This window comes from Anabrus simplex, chromosome 2 (assembly GCF_040414725.1).
Source record: "Anabrus simplex isolate iqAnaSimp1 chromosome 2, ASM4041472v1, whole genome shotgun sequence".
NCBI lineage: Eukaryota > Metazoa > Arthropoda > Insecta > Orthoptera > Tettigoniidae > Anabrus > Anabrus simplex.
In genome coordinates, this window is record NC_090266.1 from 682,041,549 (window position 1) to 682,061,528 (window position 19,980).

General features: G+C 38.1%; 1 protein-coding gene across 1 annotated transcript in view; it reads right to left on the bottom strand.

Moving 5' to 3' along the window:
• Positions 1–19,980, bottom strand: part of LOC136863639 (membrane-associated tyrosine- and threonine-specific cdc2-inhibitory kinase) — a 197,811-nt gene that overhangs the window by 133,924 nt on the left and 43,907 nt on the right. The window contains exons 3-5 of the mRNA XM_067140004.2: positions 8,774–8,957; positions 6,066–6,267; positions 37–159 (exon numbers count right to left, since the gene is read on the bottom strand). Coding sequence (XP_066996105.2) covers positions 37–159; positions 6,066–6,267; positions 8,774–8,957 — 509 coding nt within the window. The remainder of the gene's footprint in view (positions 1–36; positions 160–6,065; positions 6,268–8,773; positions 8,958–19,980) is intronic.

Consider the following 19,980-nt stretch of genomic DNA (forward strand, 5'->3'; position numbering starts at 1 on the left):
TGACTTTACAAGCATAACAGAATGCATGCAACTTACATTATTGATTTGATGTATCAAGCCAAAGTCCCCCAATTTGAAGACACCTTCATCAGTCACCAATATATTTTCAGGTTTAATATCCAGATGTATGAATTCTTGAGAATGAAGATGTTTAATCCCCTGAAAACCAAAAAACAAATCACTATTTAAGCCTACTACAGTGGTCTGAAAAATTCTAAATACAACAGCAAATAAATAAATAAATAAATAAATAAATAAATAAATAAATAAATAAATAAATCGCCAGCCCACTAGTGCACGGTTAGCATGCATGGCTCTTACCTAGATGCCCTGGATTCAATTCCCAGCCAGTTGAGGGATTTTAATTCTCGACTGCTTAGTTTCCCTCTACTTCTCTTACCCTCCGTGGCCAAGTCCATTATTTTTCTTCTAGGCAATCTGTCTTACGAGGACACTCCCCAAGCAGCACGCACAGTAAATTCTGAATTGGTCAAACCCACAAGAGGAAGAGGTTTATCCTGGCATGTAATTTTAACCATTGTCCCACTTATGTATTTTTTCTTTTTTGTCTATTCAAATAAATACAAATTTTGTCTAATTTTAAACATTCAGGGACATTGGTGAAATGTTTTACATTAGTTGCGCAGATTCTACATTTCATGCCCTCATCACTTATGCCATCAAATGATTACTCTACAATCCAAATAACAATATCTACCTACTACTTATAAGGCTTAATTTCCTAATCATATATTTTGGACATCACTTGACTTCATTCAACTAAATTCTGTTATTTTTGTTTTATGTTTGTCTTTTTATTAGTTTTTTCATCTTGTATTACTCCTCCCTGATGTGTGATTCCCCCTGTGATTATTTTACTACTTTTTCTTTATAAACATTAACAGGAGGGGGGGATGGGGAATGCAAAATGCAACCCTGACTAATTCCTTTCTGAACACTTGCTTCTCTTTCATATTCTTTATTCTTATGAATCCAGTTTGATTTATGTACCATTTATGAATCACCTTTGTTTTTAAGGATGGAGATTTCAGTCCCTTTCACAATCTCATAGAGCCATTTCCCAGCCAGTAATTCTCAGGGCCTATCGTAAATTCCACGCAACTTATTCTTACTTAAGTACATCAGAGCTCTGTCAAATTCCTACCTCAACATTTGATCATCTACCTCATCAGTGTCAATACCTTCCCTTTCTCTCCATGATCAAGTTGCTGAATATGTTACCATCACCTTCCTGCCTGGCCTTGTTTGCATGGGAAAGTTTTTTATCTACTAATGATGATGCCTCTCCTTTTCCATTCTCCAAATGTTATCTTGGATTTCCTGGGGATACTGTCATGTACATGTGGCATTTCAGTATCAGTAGGCTACCCAGCTGGACAGCAGTAGCCTTGGCAGGCCAAGATCCTAACAGGCTGTTGCATTATTTGTTTATTAGTAACTGGGGCTGCGATCAGGAAGGAAATGTACTAATGACCTTAGGTACTAGCTCAGCATTTATATGAAAATACATAGAAAATCACAGCCAGCATGACCACACCATCTTTTTTCCTTCTAAATTGATTTAACGTCACACTAACACATCAAAGGTTTTCGGTGATGCAAGGATGGGTACAGCCTGGAGTGAAAATGGGAAAACATAGAAAACTATCTTCAGGGCTGCCAACAATGGGTTCAAACCCCCCATCTCCCAAATGTAAGCTAAAACCATGCAACCCTAACTGCACGACCAACTCTCTCATCATTCCTATATGTTTCCTCAGTTGTACTTAAGGGCTAAATGACATAAAAATAATGTAAAACTATTTATGTAAATCAATAAAAACAATATATTGAAAAGGTGGACTCAAAAAATAAAAATTCTTTCAGAAAGGTATACGGTGCTCAATACGGACCAATGATGATATTTATAACTTTTAACAGTAAAGCAACTTGTAAAAAAAAAAAAAAAAATTTTACAAAACATCATCTCTTTTCCCTCACAGGAAGTATGTGAGTGAAATGATGAGTCTCTGATAAGCCTTCCGACAATAGTATGAACTCATGCTCCACGCGTGTGAATAAGTCATTCGCTTAGATGCCATTACTTAGCAAAGGCATAGATTTATATATTACATCACGCGCCCAGGCAATTATGCAAAGCGCAATGATATTTATCAAATAATAAATTAAAATTGCCAGAATTGTCTCCAAACGGCTCCTAAAATGTATAAAAAAGGGCACTAGTCGCTTTCTTTGAAATTCTGTCACTAAATTATTAAAAAAAGACTCCGAATCCAGCTACATCTCTAGAATCAACTAGACTGATATGAACAAACACAAACATAGCATGCGAGAACGAGAGATTGACTATCGATATACAGGTTTCAATAAACATTGCACATTCGCACGCATTTTTTGTATTAATAAACGTCGATATTTCGTTTGAAAACTGCCAATGAGCGAAGGACTTCTGGCCACTGACATACAAAGCTGAAATCGTGGGATTCGAAAACAGATTTTGAAGTTCACCAAAAATTAAGCTAAAATCGGGAGTAACAATAAAGTAATCGGCAAGCGGGGAAAACTGTCGAAAATTGGGAGTCTCCTGCCTAAATCGGTAAAGTTGGCAGGTATGAGAATGGTACAGAGAAATTGGTGCCGCTCATAATAGGGAAGTGGAAGTATCCAAGCAGTTTTAAGAATGTATGTACCTTTCCATGCCAGTACAGTGCAAATACCAATACTTGGATGATGTCATCAATTTTTGAGAACTTCTTGCTATCACTTGATGCCAGAATGGCAGAGCGGCAGAGGAAAATGATATTGTTTATTGACCAATGTGCTGCGAACCCAACTGATACATCTTATTTGAGAAATGTACATGTAGTGTTTCTTCCCGCAAACTGTACAAGCCATCTCCAACCCTTGACAAGGCATCATCCCATGTGTGATGTAAAAATGCAGAAAGATACCCATGCAGAAGAGGTTGGCTTTCCTGGAAATGGGTTTATGTTAAATCCCAATATTCTATGTCATGTATTTTTTTAAAAATCTGCTTGAGAATCTGTAAATGACACCACAATTCAAAACTGTTTCCGCAAAGTGGACATCGTTCATTCAGTCACTGATGATATTTCAATGGAAATAATGGAATGCACTGATCATATAGATGAAGAATGTAGGCAGCTGGGGACAGATGAAGAGGAGGTGAATTTTGCCAGGCATGCTGAATGTGACAACAATGTTGATACCTGCAAAATGAAGACGGTAGACGCAATTCATGAACAGCTGATGATTGATAAATATAGTACCGAGCAAGAAAACAAGGGTGGAAATGGAACCGGTGAGATCTGAGAATGATATAGGCTATCTACACTTTCTGAAAATGTGATGAGTATTTTTTTTTTTTTTTTTTTGCTAGGGGCTTTACGTCGCACCGACACAGATAGGTCTTATGGCGACGATGGGATAGGAAAGGCCTAGGAGTTGGAAGGAAGCGGCCGTGGCCTTAATTAAGGTACAGCCCCAGCAATTGCCTGGTGTGAAAATGGGAAACCACGGTAAACCATTTTCAGGGCTGCCGATAGTGGGATTCGAACCTACTATCTCCCGGATGCAAGCTCACAGCAAATGCACATTTTAAACAAATGGATTGCCGTTACATATCGACTGTAATGTGTGTGGGGTTTTTCCTGACTTTTATGACAATCTGATATAACGACAATCCGCTATAGCGAGTAAATTTTTCACCGTTATGAATTCTCACTGTAACGGCCTTCTACTGTACATAAAAGTGAATGTTTGTGTGCCAGTCTCGACTGAAAAACTACTGGACGACCTAGCTGAAAATTTCACAATTTGTTCTTATTACTCTTGGGAGGGTTTAGGAAGGGGTTTGAACAAAATCCAATGGGCAGTTTTTTATGATGAGTTATTTTATATAATTAATTTAATTGCAAAGCCGCACCACGACTGGATCTACTTGATCAACAGATTGTCACTAAGTGACACCAGCTTACGCTATATCATGATAGTCTGGTTAGAAATGCTGTATATAGGAGGATGGGAACATGCCGCCATGTATTATAAAGTACCTTTCTTACTAGGAGGATTATGACCGTGGCTGTTATTTGAAAATAGCAATCCAACATGCCGTGATCAATGTGTAGTCTACTTTCATGTCATAGGACCAACTTGGATGGGTCTGCCCAGTTTGAAGAATGTAGCTGTGTATTAGATGTGAAAATAGATTTAAGAAACTGTGAAAAATGCAGAATAGCATCAGTGGAATGACACGAGTTATCACACGCTCGTAATGAAGAACAACTGGGGATTCCCAACGAGCAAAGGGGAGTCGGTATAATCTATCTATACCTATATACAAATACACATGAAATACAGTTTTTTCTGTACATTGCTCTGAATTTAAAAAGAATGGTATTTCTGTATCGATTGTGTCCACAATAACAAGGAAATGCACTTTTCAATTTTCCATCATCTTTGTACGTATGTACGCACATCATGTGAAAATGGCTCAAGAGAATTTAATGAAAATTGGTATGTAAAGTCAGGGAAAGTGGCACTATAATCTAGGCTATAGATAATTTTATTCACACAAAGTGAAATGGTAGTTTAGGAGAAGGTCTAAAATTTAACTGTCATAGATTTATGTTATTAGTGGTACTGTTGACAAATACTGCATAACTAAAATTATACAGAATTAAATTTTCGATCATTCATGTTTTATACATTTTTATTGTACCTACTATGATAACAGAGTTATTCAAGAATTTAGATTTTTGTTGCTAATTCCATATCAACGCTCAGCCACGAGAAAACGGGTGAACAGAATTTAATGAAAAATCAGTATGTAAAGCCGGGTCCATCAGAATACCATTCGCGGAGTCACTATGACCTTTTTCTCCAGTATGTTCCTTTGCGAACATTTTAAGTCCCTCTTAGAATTCCATCTAGGTCAGGCAGGCCTTTTAACTTTCTCTATAAAGCAGACTGTTGGCAATCGAGCTACCAAGAAGAGAAGGATGGTAACAAATTTTGTTCAGTGGTTCTGAACAGTTTATCTGCAGGGTTATTCTTCATAAATTATATGAGCTTTGCAATAGTTTTTGTAGCCACTTGCTGGAACCTACTGTATTTTTGAATGTTTATTGCCTGTCATTACTTAGGAGTGCAAGAATATCTGCAACAGAATCACTTGCAACATCCTTTTCAGCAAGCTGTCATGCACTTTAAGGTCAATCAAGCTGGGGGTACAATTTATGAGCTAGTGGATAGGATACTCCTTCCAAACTGATGAAGATAACGACAGAAGAAGTGTGCTTTAGTAAATGTAGCTTTACACGCTATAGACTTCAGCTTTCCAAAAGTAAGGTCACTAAAATATTGAAGTACTGCATGATGTCATCGAAGAGCCCCAGCGAGTGATTACAGATAAGAGAAACAGCTTCACAGATTTTTTATTATTTGAGTAATTTTGGCAAGCCCATCTAACTTACGGGCTCAGCACTGAACATCTGTTATTGCTTGCCAATTAATTCAAACAGCCACAGGAAGTGACACGGTTACCAACTGCGTTCAGTTTTAATCGAGTGGCAGGTGGTAACGGCATAGCCTTCTCATTCTCCCGGAGGATGCTGTTCCTTCAATGATGCGTATCAACACCAGATACCCTTCGCAGGTAATGCTGAATGGTCAAATATGTAGAAAAATTGACACACACATTCCTATTTTAAAAAAACCCTTTTCTATTTGAAAGACAGTAACATTGTGGAAATAATATCCATAACACTCATTTTTTATTGAATATATCATGATTATGGAATGACGTGATTTGGAATTGCTATAATTTTTGCAATAATTTGCAGATATATATTGCAAAATTTATGAATTTTTATGAAAGAATTTAGATTTTCCGTGTATAAAATTAGTTTTAAGACACACACGGCGTACATTGTTAATACTGAAAAATCACACCCCTTATCATTAATACCACTGAACAAATTTTACATACTGAATAGCACCATAGATTTTGAAATATAACTCACCAGTGTCAAGTCCAACATCACATTCCACAACTTGTGTTCCTTAATTTCTTTCCAATCAGCCAAATAATGGTACAAAGTTCCTGAGCACAGTTCCATCTGGACGAACAGGTGGCCACCTTCTTCCCAAGCATGAACACACTGCACAATATGTTCGTTGCAGGAGATCTTCATATGCCTCCCGACAACCTCCAACAATCTTTGTCTAAAATATAACAATGTAACTACATTAATAAAACTAAATGCATGTAACTACATTAATAAAACTAAATGAATAACACATCTAGAACATGTTTACACTTCACTTATAAGACAATAGCAGTCGACTGACCACCCTTCAAATGACAAAAGATGATTTGTCTATATTTAGGCTGTAGTCCAAAAATGCACATGAAAAATCCTTCTCAGCTTGCGAATGTGTCAAATTAATATTGAAGGTACATGTAATACAATGAGTGAATTGCTTTCTAAAATACCTGGCAATCTTCCAGTGACTGGGACAATCCACCACAGTACTGCAATCTACACCTGTACGAATTGCATTTAGTACTTGGCTTATTAAAACAGTGACTGATGACATGAATTTAGTATCCACTGATATTTCAGGTATTAAAGTAGTAAATGTGTACAAACCACCAGCAGTGCCTTGGCCAAAGGAAGAACGGTTCCTCTCCAACCACCCATCTGTATGTGTTGGAGATTTCGATAGTCACCATCCGTACTGGAAATACAATGACGACACGGATGAATTTGGCTCCCAATTAATGACTTAGGCTGAGGCTAATGGCCCCACGAAGTCTGCACCGTTTTAAATGCTTTTATCCACGAGTTTGATAAGATTATGTGAAATCCAGTACAGGTTGTTTTCATAGGTTTCAGGAAAGATATGGCATTTCCCACAAGATTAAAAATGGTGCAAATAACGAGGCCCCAAAGGAAGTTGCACCTTAATGGCGGCTGGAGACCACACCAGCTGCCTTGAAAAAATATTTGCCAGGGGACATTTATAGTGCACATGAGACTGCATTATTCTACAAATTAATGCCAAATTAAACTTCTGAGTCAAAGGGAAATAAGTGCTTTTGGGGCAAAAGTTCAAAAGTACAGATAACTGCTCTTTTGTGAACAAACACCATGGTGATGGAAAAACTGAAGCCTCTCATGACTGGGAAGTTTGGGAAGCCAACGTGCTTCAAGCGGGTGCAAGATCTACCCTGTGAATATAGGCATGACACTACGGCATGGATGACAACAGTGACATTCGAAGGGTAATTGTTGTGCCAGGAACATCGGATGAAGCCCGAAAAGAGAATTCTTTTCATCATAGATAATTGCTCGTCTCATAATTGTGTGCTTTGCTATTTGGAGCATGTGAAAGTGTTATTCTTACCTCCAAATACTTGGCATATGCTGTGTAATACTGCCTCTGAGAGAGACATCAATAAAAAATATTGGAAGCAATGCAGATGTTCAATGCTGCAGGGATATCACTGAAACACTTTCATCACGTTTTTTTTTTTTCCAATCTCACTTAAATTGTGAACGTCGCTATCATTTCCAACATTAGCAATATCTTCATCACTCAACTATTGAAAGTCTTGTACACACTAGTCACTCAAAAACCATTCAGTTAAGTTATCCTCGTCACATTCTTCGAACCCTTCAGCTTTCTTAACATGAGCAAGAATTTCTTGAGAACTGTCATCTTCGCGAATATCCTGTTCTATTTACAGTACAATTTTCCTCCATGAGCGCGATATGGTGCAGGATTTTACTTTTCCCCATGCGTTATTTTATATTTTTCATATTTGTTCTCTTGTGTTTTTCACACCTTTTAATACTTTCCTCTCATCTTTAGAAATGGTAGAATGGCCTACAGTTTTCATTGTACCTGCAGATACACAACATAAAATGCCCTCATGTTGGAAAAAATCATATCTAGTGTTTACATATCCCTGTTGGATAGTTTTTATTCGTACATTCATTAGTATGTTTTTTGCTTAACACGTTCTTTTCCCCTGTCCCCTGTAGAAACGTCTAACAAGGTTTCACTGTATTTCAGTATAACAAAATTTCACTTTAACAAATTAATTTCTGAGGTCCCCGAAATTTTGTTATACTGGTATGTTACTGTATCCTGAAATGATGAATGAGTGAAATAACATTATCGTAAGTATAGCCTGTAAGATATTATTTTCTTTGTGAGGGAGGACTGAACAAATGATCAGATGAAGTCGGAGTTGAGAACACCTTCATTAGCTAACAAACCATAGACTAGGGGACATTTGTATGGAGTAATATGCTGAAGGTAGGATGGGAGGATCGGATCGCAAATGAAGAGACAATGAATCGAAGTGGTGAGAGAATTGATTTGGCAAAATTTAACTAGAAGAAAAAGGAGACTGATAGGATACATTTTGAGAAACTCACAACTTGTTCTATTAGTTTTTTTAGAGAAATGTAGTGGGGTAAGAATAGCAGGGGTAACTAAAGCATAATAAAAAACACTAACAGATTAGAGTAGATGTTGAAATGCAGTAGTTACATAGAAATGAAAAAGCACAGGATAGGATGACATTGAGGGTTGCATCAAACCAGTCTAAGGACTCACAGCTAAAATAACTCCAGGAAGCAAAACTAAGCAATCCAACAACTCATTCCACAGCAAAATTTTGAATGAAACACAGAATACCAATTTTTAAAAAACTTACCTATGCAACTGATCCCTGAATGGCCTTTTGTACTTCTTAACTGCATACCATTTCCTGTCATCTTTGCACAAGGCCTTGTACACAACACCATAAGAACCCTCTCCCAGTAGCGTGACTTCATCAAAACATTGCTCGAGATATGGAATTCCGATAGCCTTATTGTAAGCTGGGCTAAGAGTAGAAACTGTATAGTTAGTTAAGGCATCACATACGGAAAATGTATCTAATAAAACAGGCAACACAACAATGAAGTAAGCCATGATAGATCAGAAAAAAAGACAGCACTTTTCTATATCAGTCTTATATCACCATAAAATTCCTTCAAACTTCTTTCTATTCAGTGAGCAAAACTGCATTTTTTAAATATGAGAGGTGGTAGAGAAGTACTGTACTGCTTTTAAATCCCTCAACTTTGGGCACATTGCTTATGAATTTAGTTCCACTGTATTGCACAGGTGACACAAAAGCCTGATCTTCGAATACAGCTCAATCCAAGTCAGTTCCTTGGAATTTTAGTGAATCCCTATTTCAGGAATATTCAGAGTTAACGAACAATGAGCATCTGAGTGCAAAAGGAGCTAGATAAGCATGAGTGACAAAAGGAGCTAGATAACAACAATTATAAATGAATCATTAATACACACATGGTAGTTATCCTCCATTTGTGAACATTTAAGATGATGAAAAATCAGTTTGGCCATTAAATAAGCAGCCAATCTTTTGCTGTTTACATATTTGCTTTATTAATTTACTAGCACTTTCTGCGTTTTTTCCCGTGCTGAAGTCAGAGTTAGATTTCCGTACCATTAGTAACAATAGTGAACAGCCCAATAATAATTTACCCCTGATCATCCTCTCTGTAAAATTTCATCTCTCCCCTCAGCCTCTACATCAGAGGTGCTCTGATGGATGCCCACTGAGGCTAGCCCAGTGCGGCTGGGCTGGCCTGGTGCAAATGCGGGCAGCTTACGTATCAAGCATACATCATAGAGAAACAAGAGAGCGGACACACTTTGGAGGGAAGGGAAGGAGCACTGACGTTCGATTGTGATAAGGAAGCTCTCCTCCGTTACTCACCAAAATGCTGATCGCGGTACAATATTTAAAGTAAAGCACTATAATCGCAAAAAACAGACCTTTTCAAGAAATCATGGTTTGATTTATAATGAGCCCGATATAAACAGTCAGTTTCATTTTGTTATATTTATTCATTCGAAGAAAACTGACTCGTTATAATTTTCGTGTTACAATCTACAAAGGTACACGATTTAGGCGTATAAGCTACGATTTACAATTCCTTGGATGGGCATGACAGTATTTCCACTTTAAAAAAGTAAATTTCCTGTTATTCATCAAGCAAAAAGAAATATAATTACATAATTCAACAAGTTTACAGTTTGATTTTGCAGTGTTGTGTAACTATCCCTTTTCACTGAATTTTTGAAAATAGTATTTTAAATTTAACAGGCGTCTGACGATAACAGCTAGCCTCTAAATGGCGAGAGAACCGTATTTAATACAATATTGATTGGCTGGAGGAAATACTTAAAAAACTGTGAACACAGACGTTCTATTTGTCACGCTTCTGGAAACGGAGTGAAGTTTTGAAAAATCTGTTGCATTTCTTCACGGAAAATATAAGTATAGCAAGGATGTCCCCTTTCCTCCAGCCCTATTTTTGTTATATGCCTTTCTCCTTTATGTTATTTTAGCTGACGATGACCTCTAGGCTATGTCAAAACATGTCCTATACAGCTTTTGAAACTACTATGTAGCTTTTTAAACAGACCATTTATTAAATGGCAAACGTGTATTGAACAGGTGGACTTACACAATCAATTCTTTTAGAATTTCATCTTAGATATTTAAAGTCAATACAGAACCGGAATGAAGTTCATTACTTGTAATACAGCAAATTAAAACTCATCCAGAATTATCGAACACTAGCTATAAACATGCATATGTACGTAATATTAATTACACCCCTAAACCACAAAAAGATGGATTACGGAACGCTGTTCTTCCTTGGTGCAAACAGAGAGTGGTGCGGCCATCTTTACATCCCAACAACGAAAGCTGTACTGATTTGATAATGCTGAAACCTATCACAGACGTAGACAACGGTGTTATCTAGCGGCTGGTGATCACACAGCGTCATAGAGCCAACCTAAAGACAGAGCAAAACTGCAGATACTTATTGACTTGCCATCGTATTATACAGATATACTTCATTTTTGACTGAATATTACAGTTTATAGTAGTAATTTGTAACAACAAAAAATAAATTTAAATGAATGTGCAAACAAAAATACTTCAATAAGTATGATTTTAATCCACATTAGATGTATGACTTACAGTATCTCTCAAACATTGATGCTTTCACAGCTTTATGTTAAAATTAATCATTTAATACACATTTAACGTTCACAAGTTAAAATTAGTTTGGTCTAAAAACAACTGATACTGGCCGACTGAGAGGTAGTGCCATCCTCACAACAAAAATTAATGAGAGAATTCTAGGCACATAAGCTCAATGCTGGTTTCTACACGAGATTGGAAAACTTCTTACCGAACTGTGAGGTTAAGAAGTTAATTGTAACTGAGTTTTTATACAGGCATTATAGGTGGAGGCACCTGTTTATCGCACAGAACGAAATCCGAAATTTTTGCGAAATTTAGGAAATTTGGCTGAAAACGCGAAACTAGTTACGTTAAAGAAAAATCACGAAATTATTGACGAAATCATGTGCAATCACTCTTTGATCAAAGAAGCATCATTTACAACATTCTGATGAACTCTCATCTTTCTTTCTTTCTTAATATGTTTACCCTGCAGCGTTGGTTTTCCCTCGGACTCAGCGAGGGATCCCACCTCTACCGCCTCAAGGGCAGTGTCCAGGAGCATGAGACATTGGGTCGGGGATACAACTGGGAAGGATGACCAGTACCTTGTCCAGGCAGCCTCACCTCCTATGCTGAAGAGGGGCCTTGGTGGGGGATGGGAAGATTGGAAGGGATAGACATGGAAGAGGGAAGGAATCAGCCTTATGTTAGGTACCATCCCCGTATTTGTGTGGAGGATAAATGGGAAACCACGGAAAACCACTTCCAGGATGGCTGAGGTGGGAATCGAACCAACCTCCACTCATTTGACCTCCCGAGGCTGAGCGGACCCCGTACCAGCCCTCGTACCACTTTCCAAATTTCGTGGCAGTTGGGAATCGAACCCAGGCCTCCAGGGGGTGGCAGCTAATCACACTAACCACTGCACCACAGAGGCGAATGAACTCTCATATAATAAACACAATTCCCATTTTACAAGAATTTTTAACATCAGGATATCTTGAACCATACACAGTGTTTAGGGATATAGTTGGTAGTTCATGTACAACAGGCAAAGATATTGATGCGACTTTCTTCTTTCCCCGGTCTGAGAATATGAGTATTTTGTTGAAGCTGCAGTGAAGGCTTTATGGATCCTAGTCAGTATTATTGATAGTGAGAGATCATTTTCAAAATATTGTAATACAATGTCTGACAGGAGAACAGATCTGACCCCGAGTAATAATGAAACTCATGGCATCTCTCTCTTTTTCAGACTGATGTGTAAATTATATACGTGAGGTGGGCCCTACTGGTTAAAGTGGTGGGATAACATTTTTACATACATACGTGCTTTCGCATATGTAATGTGTGTTTTGATAAAACGAATAACGCTCATGTTCCATGTTGGTATGTAAAAATAAAATACAATATTTTACTGCAAATATGCTATCAACTATCTTTTGGTTTAGCTTTTACTGCTGAAAACTGGAAATAATATTTAGCGACATTGACGAAATGGAATAAAAGTAGCGAAAAATATACCTTTTTAATCATGACGAAATTAGACAAAAACATTTCACCAGAAACAGGTGCCTGTAAATATAGACAATGTATGCCGACTCATTGGCTGAATGGTCAGCGTTGAAACCTTCGGTTCAGAACGTCCCGGGTTCGATTCCCGGCCGAGTCGGGAATTTTAATTGCCTCTGATTAATTCTTCTGGCCCAAGGACTGGGTGTCTGTGCTTGTCACAACATTTTCCTCTTCATATTCAAACAACACACTACATTACCAACCACCACAGAAACACGCAACAGTGATTACATCCCTCCATATAGGGTTGGCGTCAGGAAGGGTATCTGACCGTAAAACAGGGCCAAATTCCCATGCGACACAGTTCGCACCCACGACCCTACAGGTGTGGGAAAAGCAGTAGAAAAATAAGAAGATTATAAGCAATGTATAACGCAAAATGGTGCAAATTTTCTACTGAAGGAAATTATGAATATAAATGTCCAGCCATTTTGTTCTTCGTAATATCACACTATTATAATTTGCATTTGGCAGACTTGTCTCAAAACTGGTCATAATGTTTACCAAGAGAGAGGAATGCAAACAAATGAAAAAGACAGACTTGTTGATGTTTAGCCGGAATAAAAATGCACATGGAAAGCACCAAAAGGAAGTCCATTTGAATTTGGCAGAGAAGGTAATAACGAAAAGAAGAAGGAAAAAAACCCTGACAATCGTACATATTTTCGTACAGAATAATTTCTGAAGAACCTGCATAATAAATGATGTGAACATGAATGAATAACAGTTTTCTTCTACCAAATACTGCTCTTCAGATTGTCATATTAATATTTCTAACCACTCTTTATCCCGGAGTGCTTGAGACATTGCGGAGTAAGCAAGAGAGCTCGAGGAAGAGGGATAAAAGATTGGCTGTTGCTGAAATACACAACCCTTTAACGTTCGAAATTATCCATTTCTGACTTGAAGACTACTTACTACCTTAACCTCTCAAGTGGTAATTACGGAATAAATCGTCATAGCCGCATGGCTTCCTAAGTGGCCATGACGGAATAACTCGTCATCACATTGCAAATGTTTTCGGCGATGGGTATGACGACTTATTCCGTCGTATGATCCGAGATCGCTTTCCTTTATGCGTGTATGTTAGTTTCGAGCATTATCTACAGCAGCAGCAGTACTCTCCTAAAACCATGTGTCCGGGCGAAATGCTTTTGTTCCGCGCGCAGCTGGCGGCCAGGCTGCTGAGATACATATTCTGTACTTTTGAACCTGATAAAAATACTATACTACACAAGAGTATCGCACTATATGTTACTTCCCAGTACCTTATGGAAAACGTGCCACTGTGTTAATAGTTCCACGAAAGAAATGTACAGCTTGACAAGTTAAGATAACAGTACTCTCATGTTAGTTCTGAGTACCAATTTTGTTATGCATGGTCCTATCTAGAGCCTCAACCGAAGTTTTGAGTGACATTGTAGCCTCACGCTATACTACTAATGAACAATTTTGAATTAAATTGTCTGTGTTACCTTATTTTGAAATATTATATACACCTACATCACTGCTAACTTTCAGAGGAAGCTTAAATGTTGCAAGAGCTGTTGTTCCCCTTTCCAAAAGAGTGGCTGCAATTCCAGATGATGCAATGGCAAGAGCAATATTCCCACCACACCTCACTTTGGCAGGGAACATATTAATCAAAAACGTTTGGCCTGTGCCTCTAGGGGCATTGAGAAAAAACATTTAACTTCCTTCTTTGTGATGCCACAAATGATGGTGTAATAAGCTTTTTTCTGATCGGGTTTCAGACAGTGTTCTTCTTGAGCAGTGGTTTGCAGAAGCTGAAAACCATCTGTACCATCTCCCCGAAGTACTTATTATTGTTTGGCTTTAAGTTATTGTTATCTGGGAAAGGAAGTCTAAACTCACAGATCGATTTACTTGCAAGTGATTGTACTATTCTGTTGACTTCAGCCAGCCTTCATCAAACAAATTTTGGTCATAGTTTAATTGTTCTAATCCTAGCTCTCAGTTTTTGGTTCAATGTGTCTTCAGACATGCTCACCCGGTGATTATACCAAAGACCCAATATGTCAGGAACTTGGCAAAAGATAATGGAAAACAAAGATCGAATTCATCTTACCAAACTACAAACATCAGCTTCTGATAATGTGTTTTCCTAGCACAACCCTCTTCCAGCAATCCCTTAACTCTGCATGCTTCTTGAAATGTGTCAGAAGTTATTCCTTCCACACATCTTAAAATATTAATTAATTTATAAATACTGAAATATTGTATGTATTTTATCTGTACTAAAATACTGCAAGTACCTGAGCTTTAGAACACATGACTCCTCATTGTAATTCTTCATAAATTTTTGAACTAGATTTATGCTCAAAGCACTGGCCTTGTTGAATGGGTTTTAAGGTTTAATTTTTTTCCAGTATTCTTTTTCGGGAAGCTTTGAAATGAATTGAGTTTTTGTCCTTGTAAATATGCTAAAGAAATATTCTCACAGTCAGCAGTGCTATGTGGAAATAATAAAATACAAAGCATTACGTAAAAAGATCCTGTCACATTTAAGAACACCACCAGCTAATTGCATCAGTCTTGCCAGTGCCCACCGGACATCAATTCTCTCCAGCTACTTAAAGAATGAGGAAAAACATGGGATTTTCAAAAACTACAGGAATACAGTACTAAATTTGCTTTCAAAATTGGGAGATAAGTCTCTGCAATCAGGGGAGAGGGAGTACTAAAAATAGGGAGACTCCCGCTTAAATCGGGGAGTTGGCACATCTGGACGTAGGACCTCCAACCACATGAACCATGTGCACACTAATCTACAATTACAGAAGGCACATTTGTAGCAGACAGAAAGTAGGAAGATGGTCCTGTCAAACCGACAGTCTTCTTTGGTGAAATTCATAACACTGCAGCAAGCATGGAGTCATGTTTATCACAATTTATTTGAAAGTTAAATTGTGTAGATAACATCTCTATATGGTACTCATTCAATAGACAATAGTAGCTGGGAAATCATCTAGAGAAGAGTCCCTTACACAAGTCAAGAACAACGAACAATTTAAAGAAATCAGATGAACAGGTTTTTAAACGTGTGCCCTATTACATAAAAACATACGTAAGAACTAAAAATGACAGATGATATAAGTGCCATCAGTGTTTTGGTATCTTTTAAACTCCATCTTCACCTAACCAAAAACATTTAAAAAAAAAATTATCTAGGAAAAAGATCAGAAATGTAGCTAATATGTTCAACCAGTAGGTATCATATTCATGCACAAGGATGAATGATACTCCAAACATAGACATCAACGTCTGCAGAAACCAGTGTAAGTTGCACTTAGGTGGTGGTTTATTTCTGCCAGTACACAACGGTATGCAGTACTGGCACTTTGTGTTTCATAGGCTTCATAGTTTGGTAATGCAGCTGGAAACAGGAAGTTGTGCTCACTTCTGACTGTTCGCCAGTGCCAGATAACCAGATCCAGTTAATTTTTTTTTCTAGTTATTTATGTAGTTACCTTATGTCAATTAAAAATAAGTAGAAATTGTCAAATCTATTTGTGATCCTGTAAAACACAGAACTAGCACCAAAAATAGAGGTGATGAAAAGGACCACGAAGAACAAGGATCCACAGTGTCAAAAGGAAGCAGATACTAATACGGTATTTACTCACCTATCACACCCCCTTTTTCCCATTTTTATAGCCGCAAAAAGTAGGGGGGGAGGGGGTCTCGAATATACGATAACCTCCCATTTTGTGCAGTTCTGGGTTTGAGGGTGGGATGTCGAATACATGATAGCCTCCCATTTCATGTAGTGACTTCTGATTTGCACATGTATGTACGAAGGTCGATCAAATATTAACAGGATTTTTATTCATGAACATCAACAGTTGCTAGGACTGGCCCCGCGCCTCTGCTATGCTGAGGCAGGACCATTAGGAGTGGGGAGAACATGCTGTTAGATATTTCCTGTCGTTTCGTCAGTAACGTTCACAATGTCGGAGCAACAGGTGCACCCCTCCACTGCGCAACGTATAATTATAACATTTCTTGCTCGTGAAGGAGTTACAGCGGTGGATATCTGCCAGTGATTAACTGCACAGTTCGGTGATCAAACATTGTCAAGGATGCGTGTCTCTGCCTGGCATAAAAAGTTCAAGGAAAGACGTGAACGTGTAGAAAATCAGCAACACGATCGCCGTCTCGGGACCAGCAGCTGTCAAGCTATCATCACAAACAACCTACAGTTCCGTAAAGTGTGTTCCAGATGGGTCCCTCGCCTTTTGACCGAAAATCTGAAATTGAGACGTTTCGAGGTCTGTCAGAGGCTTACAGTAAGGTTTGCGGAAGGGGATGCATTTTTGAGTCGGATCGTTACCTGCAATGAAACACAGGTCCACCACTTCACTTCCGAATTCAAACAAGCCAGTAAGAAGTAGCGGAGGAAAGGGGAGGCAGCACCAGTGAAAGCCATGACTCGACTGTCAGCTGGCAAGGTTCTTGCAACCGTTTCTTTTTTCGATCGGTGAGGCATTTTGCTGATTGCTTTTTTTGCACGAGCGACGCACAATCAATGCTGCTTACTACTGTGAGCTGTTGAACAAGGCGAGGGGTGCATATGGCCGCAAAAGACGAGACCAACCGATTCGACAGGTCATCCTCCTCAACGACAAAGCGCGGGCCCATACTGTAGGTCTAACTGTCTCCAAGCTACAGAAAATGCACTGGACTACACTTGATCCTCCTCCTTACAGACCGTACTTATTGTCCTGTGATTTCCATTTGTTCGGACCACTTAAAGAAGCTCTAGGAGGGCAACGATTTGAAGATGACAAGAGTGTGGAAGACTTTGTGCGCAACTGGCTGGTGACATGACCCGGTTCTTTTTACAACGAGGGCATCAAAAAGCTGCCCATACGCTGTGACAAATGCATTTCCAAAGCAGGAAACTAAGTGGAAAAATAAACTGTAAGTGCCTTGTGTTTTTCAATAAATTAATTTATATAAAAAATAAAAATCCTGTTTATATTTCATACCCCCTCGTATTCTACACTATTTTTCAACAAATTTATGATTGTATTCTGGACCTTACTGGCTTCCTTCATTGGAAGCAAGTATTTCTAAACAAAATTAAATAAATAAATGGTGAACATATGACTTTTAGGCTCACATAAGCCTATATTGTAAATATAAATCTGTTTTATTAACTCATATATCACATAATTCGTTTAATCTCATCAACTATTCGAATGAGATTGACCTCAAGAAGGGCATCTGGTATCACCCCCCCCCCCCGTTTTTCCGTTTTTATAGCCGCTCACTATGAAGATTCATCTAACTTCATACTCCAACCCCATAGAGAAAAGGGATAAGATTTGGACATATGGTTTTCTTTATCGTATTATGCAATATAAATACAAAAGAACAAAAAAGAACTTAATGGCCAATCATTTGCCTCTTGACAGTTGAGCAGGAGTAGTACAGATTAAACCTAATTACTGCTTTAATTTGAATTGCTCCCAACTTCCCTGCTAACGGCTTTGTTGTCATCCCAAATGACGTCGACTTCACTGCCATCAAGAGCATTCCGGATCCCAGTCTATTAGAAACTTTCAAAAAAAGTTTTGTTCCTCTTTACAGAATCCAAACAGTAAGAATCTATTTGCAAATGGTTTCTAGAAATGGTGTTTGTATTTTCCCAGTTGAAGTATGTAAAGAAGAAGCCACCCCTACCACATAAATTCATGCTGTAGAAAGCATACCACCCCACCTGGTGACTGCTAGCAAATGTTACGAATTGGTTGTACTCTACATGTACTACATAGTGATTGAAAGCATTCTTCGGATAACTGCGGCTGTGGAAAGCCAGGCCTTTACTTTTAAGTGTATTTCATGCCTGTTCTCCAGATTTATCACATCAGAATTTACCTAAACAGCTGTAATTGAGACAGAGAGATCACATTGTTTAGAGGTATGCTATCTCTAAGTGTCCGAAGTGCTTGCAGTTCCACAACGATAAAAACATTAATAAATAACAGGAAAGCTTGTCATATTTGTAGATACCTATGTATGGAGGTAATGCGTTTTAATACCATAATGTTTAATTTTCTTCCGTTCGTAGTCAAACGTTTTTATTAATGCATAGCATAATTTGTTTGGCATCTCCAAAAGCCATAAAAGTAGTTAGCAGGTCGTAAATCTAATGATAATATGATTATTTGTCAGGTAAGTTGACGACTAAAACAATCGTTACGACTGGATTGTTCTTTTTAATCACATATTCAACCTACTTCTCCAAAAATACCCGTATTAGACTGAGTTAAGAGATACTTAACGATCACTTTGTTATCAATCTCACCCACTATACTAATAGCAACAACCGTATTTCTTAACTCATCCCAAGGCGGCGCAGCTCTTTTTAGGCATGCCCCCCAATGAAGTTGAGCTGCATGTACAATTTTACACATTCTTAAATCTCTAGCAGTACCCGAGAATGGCAACTAATTGTGCTAACCATTACACTGCGGATATTCTTAATTGCAAAACACAAACATATCACATGACTGATTTGTTCTTGCAAAGTGCGGGTCGGACATACAATACTGTTTCCCTATCTGTGCAACATCATCAGAGTCGGAGTACACTAGATAAGCGGACAGACAGATAGGACACATACGTACCGCATGACTCTGATGCGTGTTTTCATCGCACAGGTCGGACAGACCAAACTATTGACCAATTTGTGAGAGATCACCGGAGATATAGTATGGCCTGTACCAGCTTAAAAGCGGAATCATTATCCTCTGGCGAATTATGGTAGGGGGGGATCTTACGCACGAGCTTTATTTTTTTCATTTTCTTTCTCTTGAAAAGCCACGGGCATCTAATACACAAGGAAATAGAGTAATGATTACCCAGGGTATATCAGAGTGTGTGTTAGAAGTGTGGAAGTTGCTGTAATTGCACCTATATGGTGAGTACCAGCAACTTTTCTCCAAGAAAAAGAGCACTGCACTTAGGTATATTTTCACTCTTTCTTTTTTTTTTTTTTTTTGCTATTTGTTTTACGTCGCACCGACACAGATAATTTTCATTCTTTCAACACCACCATATTACTGTAAATTCTAACTCTGTCGCAAACAGGCCCAATAAAATTTAACTCACACTTCCAATCTAGTCCTTGAATGTGACAGCACTGCGAACAGTCCTAGTCACCAATAACAAGTGTGTCCTGATAACAAGGCCACCCTGAATGTTCAAAAAGGGGTATTTGTAATTCTTTAGAGCAGTGCTAATTACTTAGTAGTGCAAAT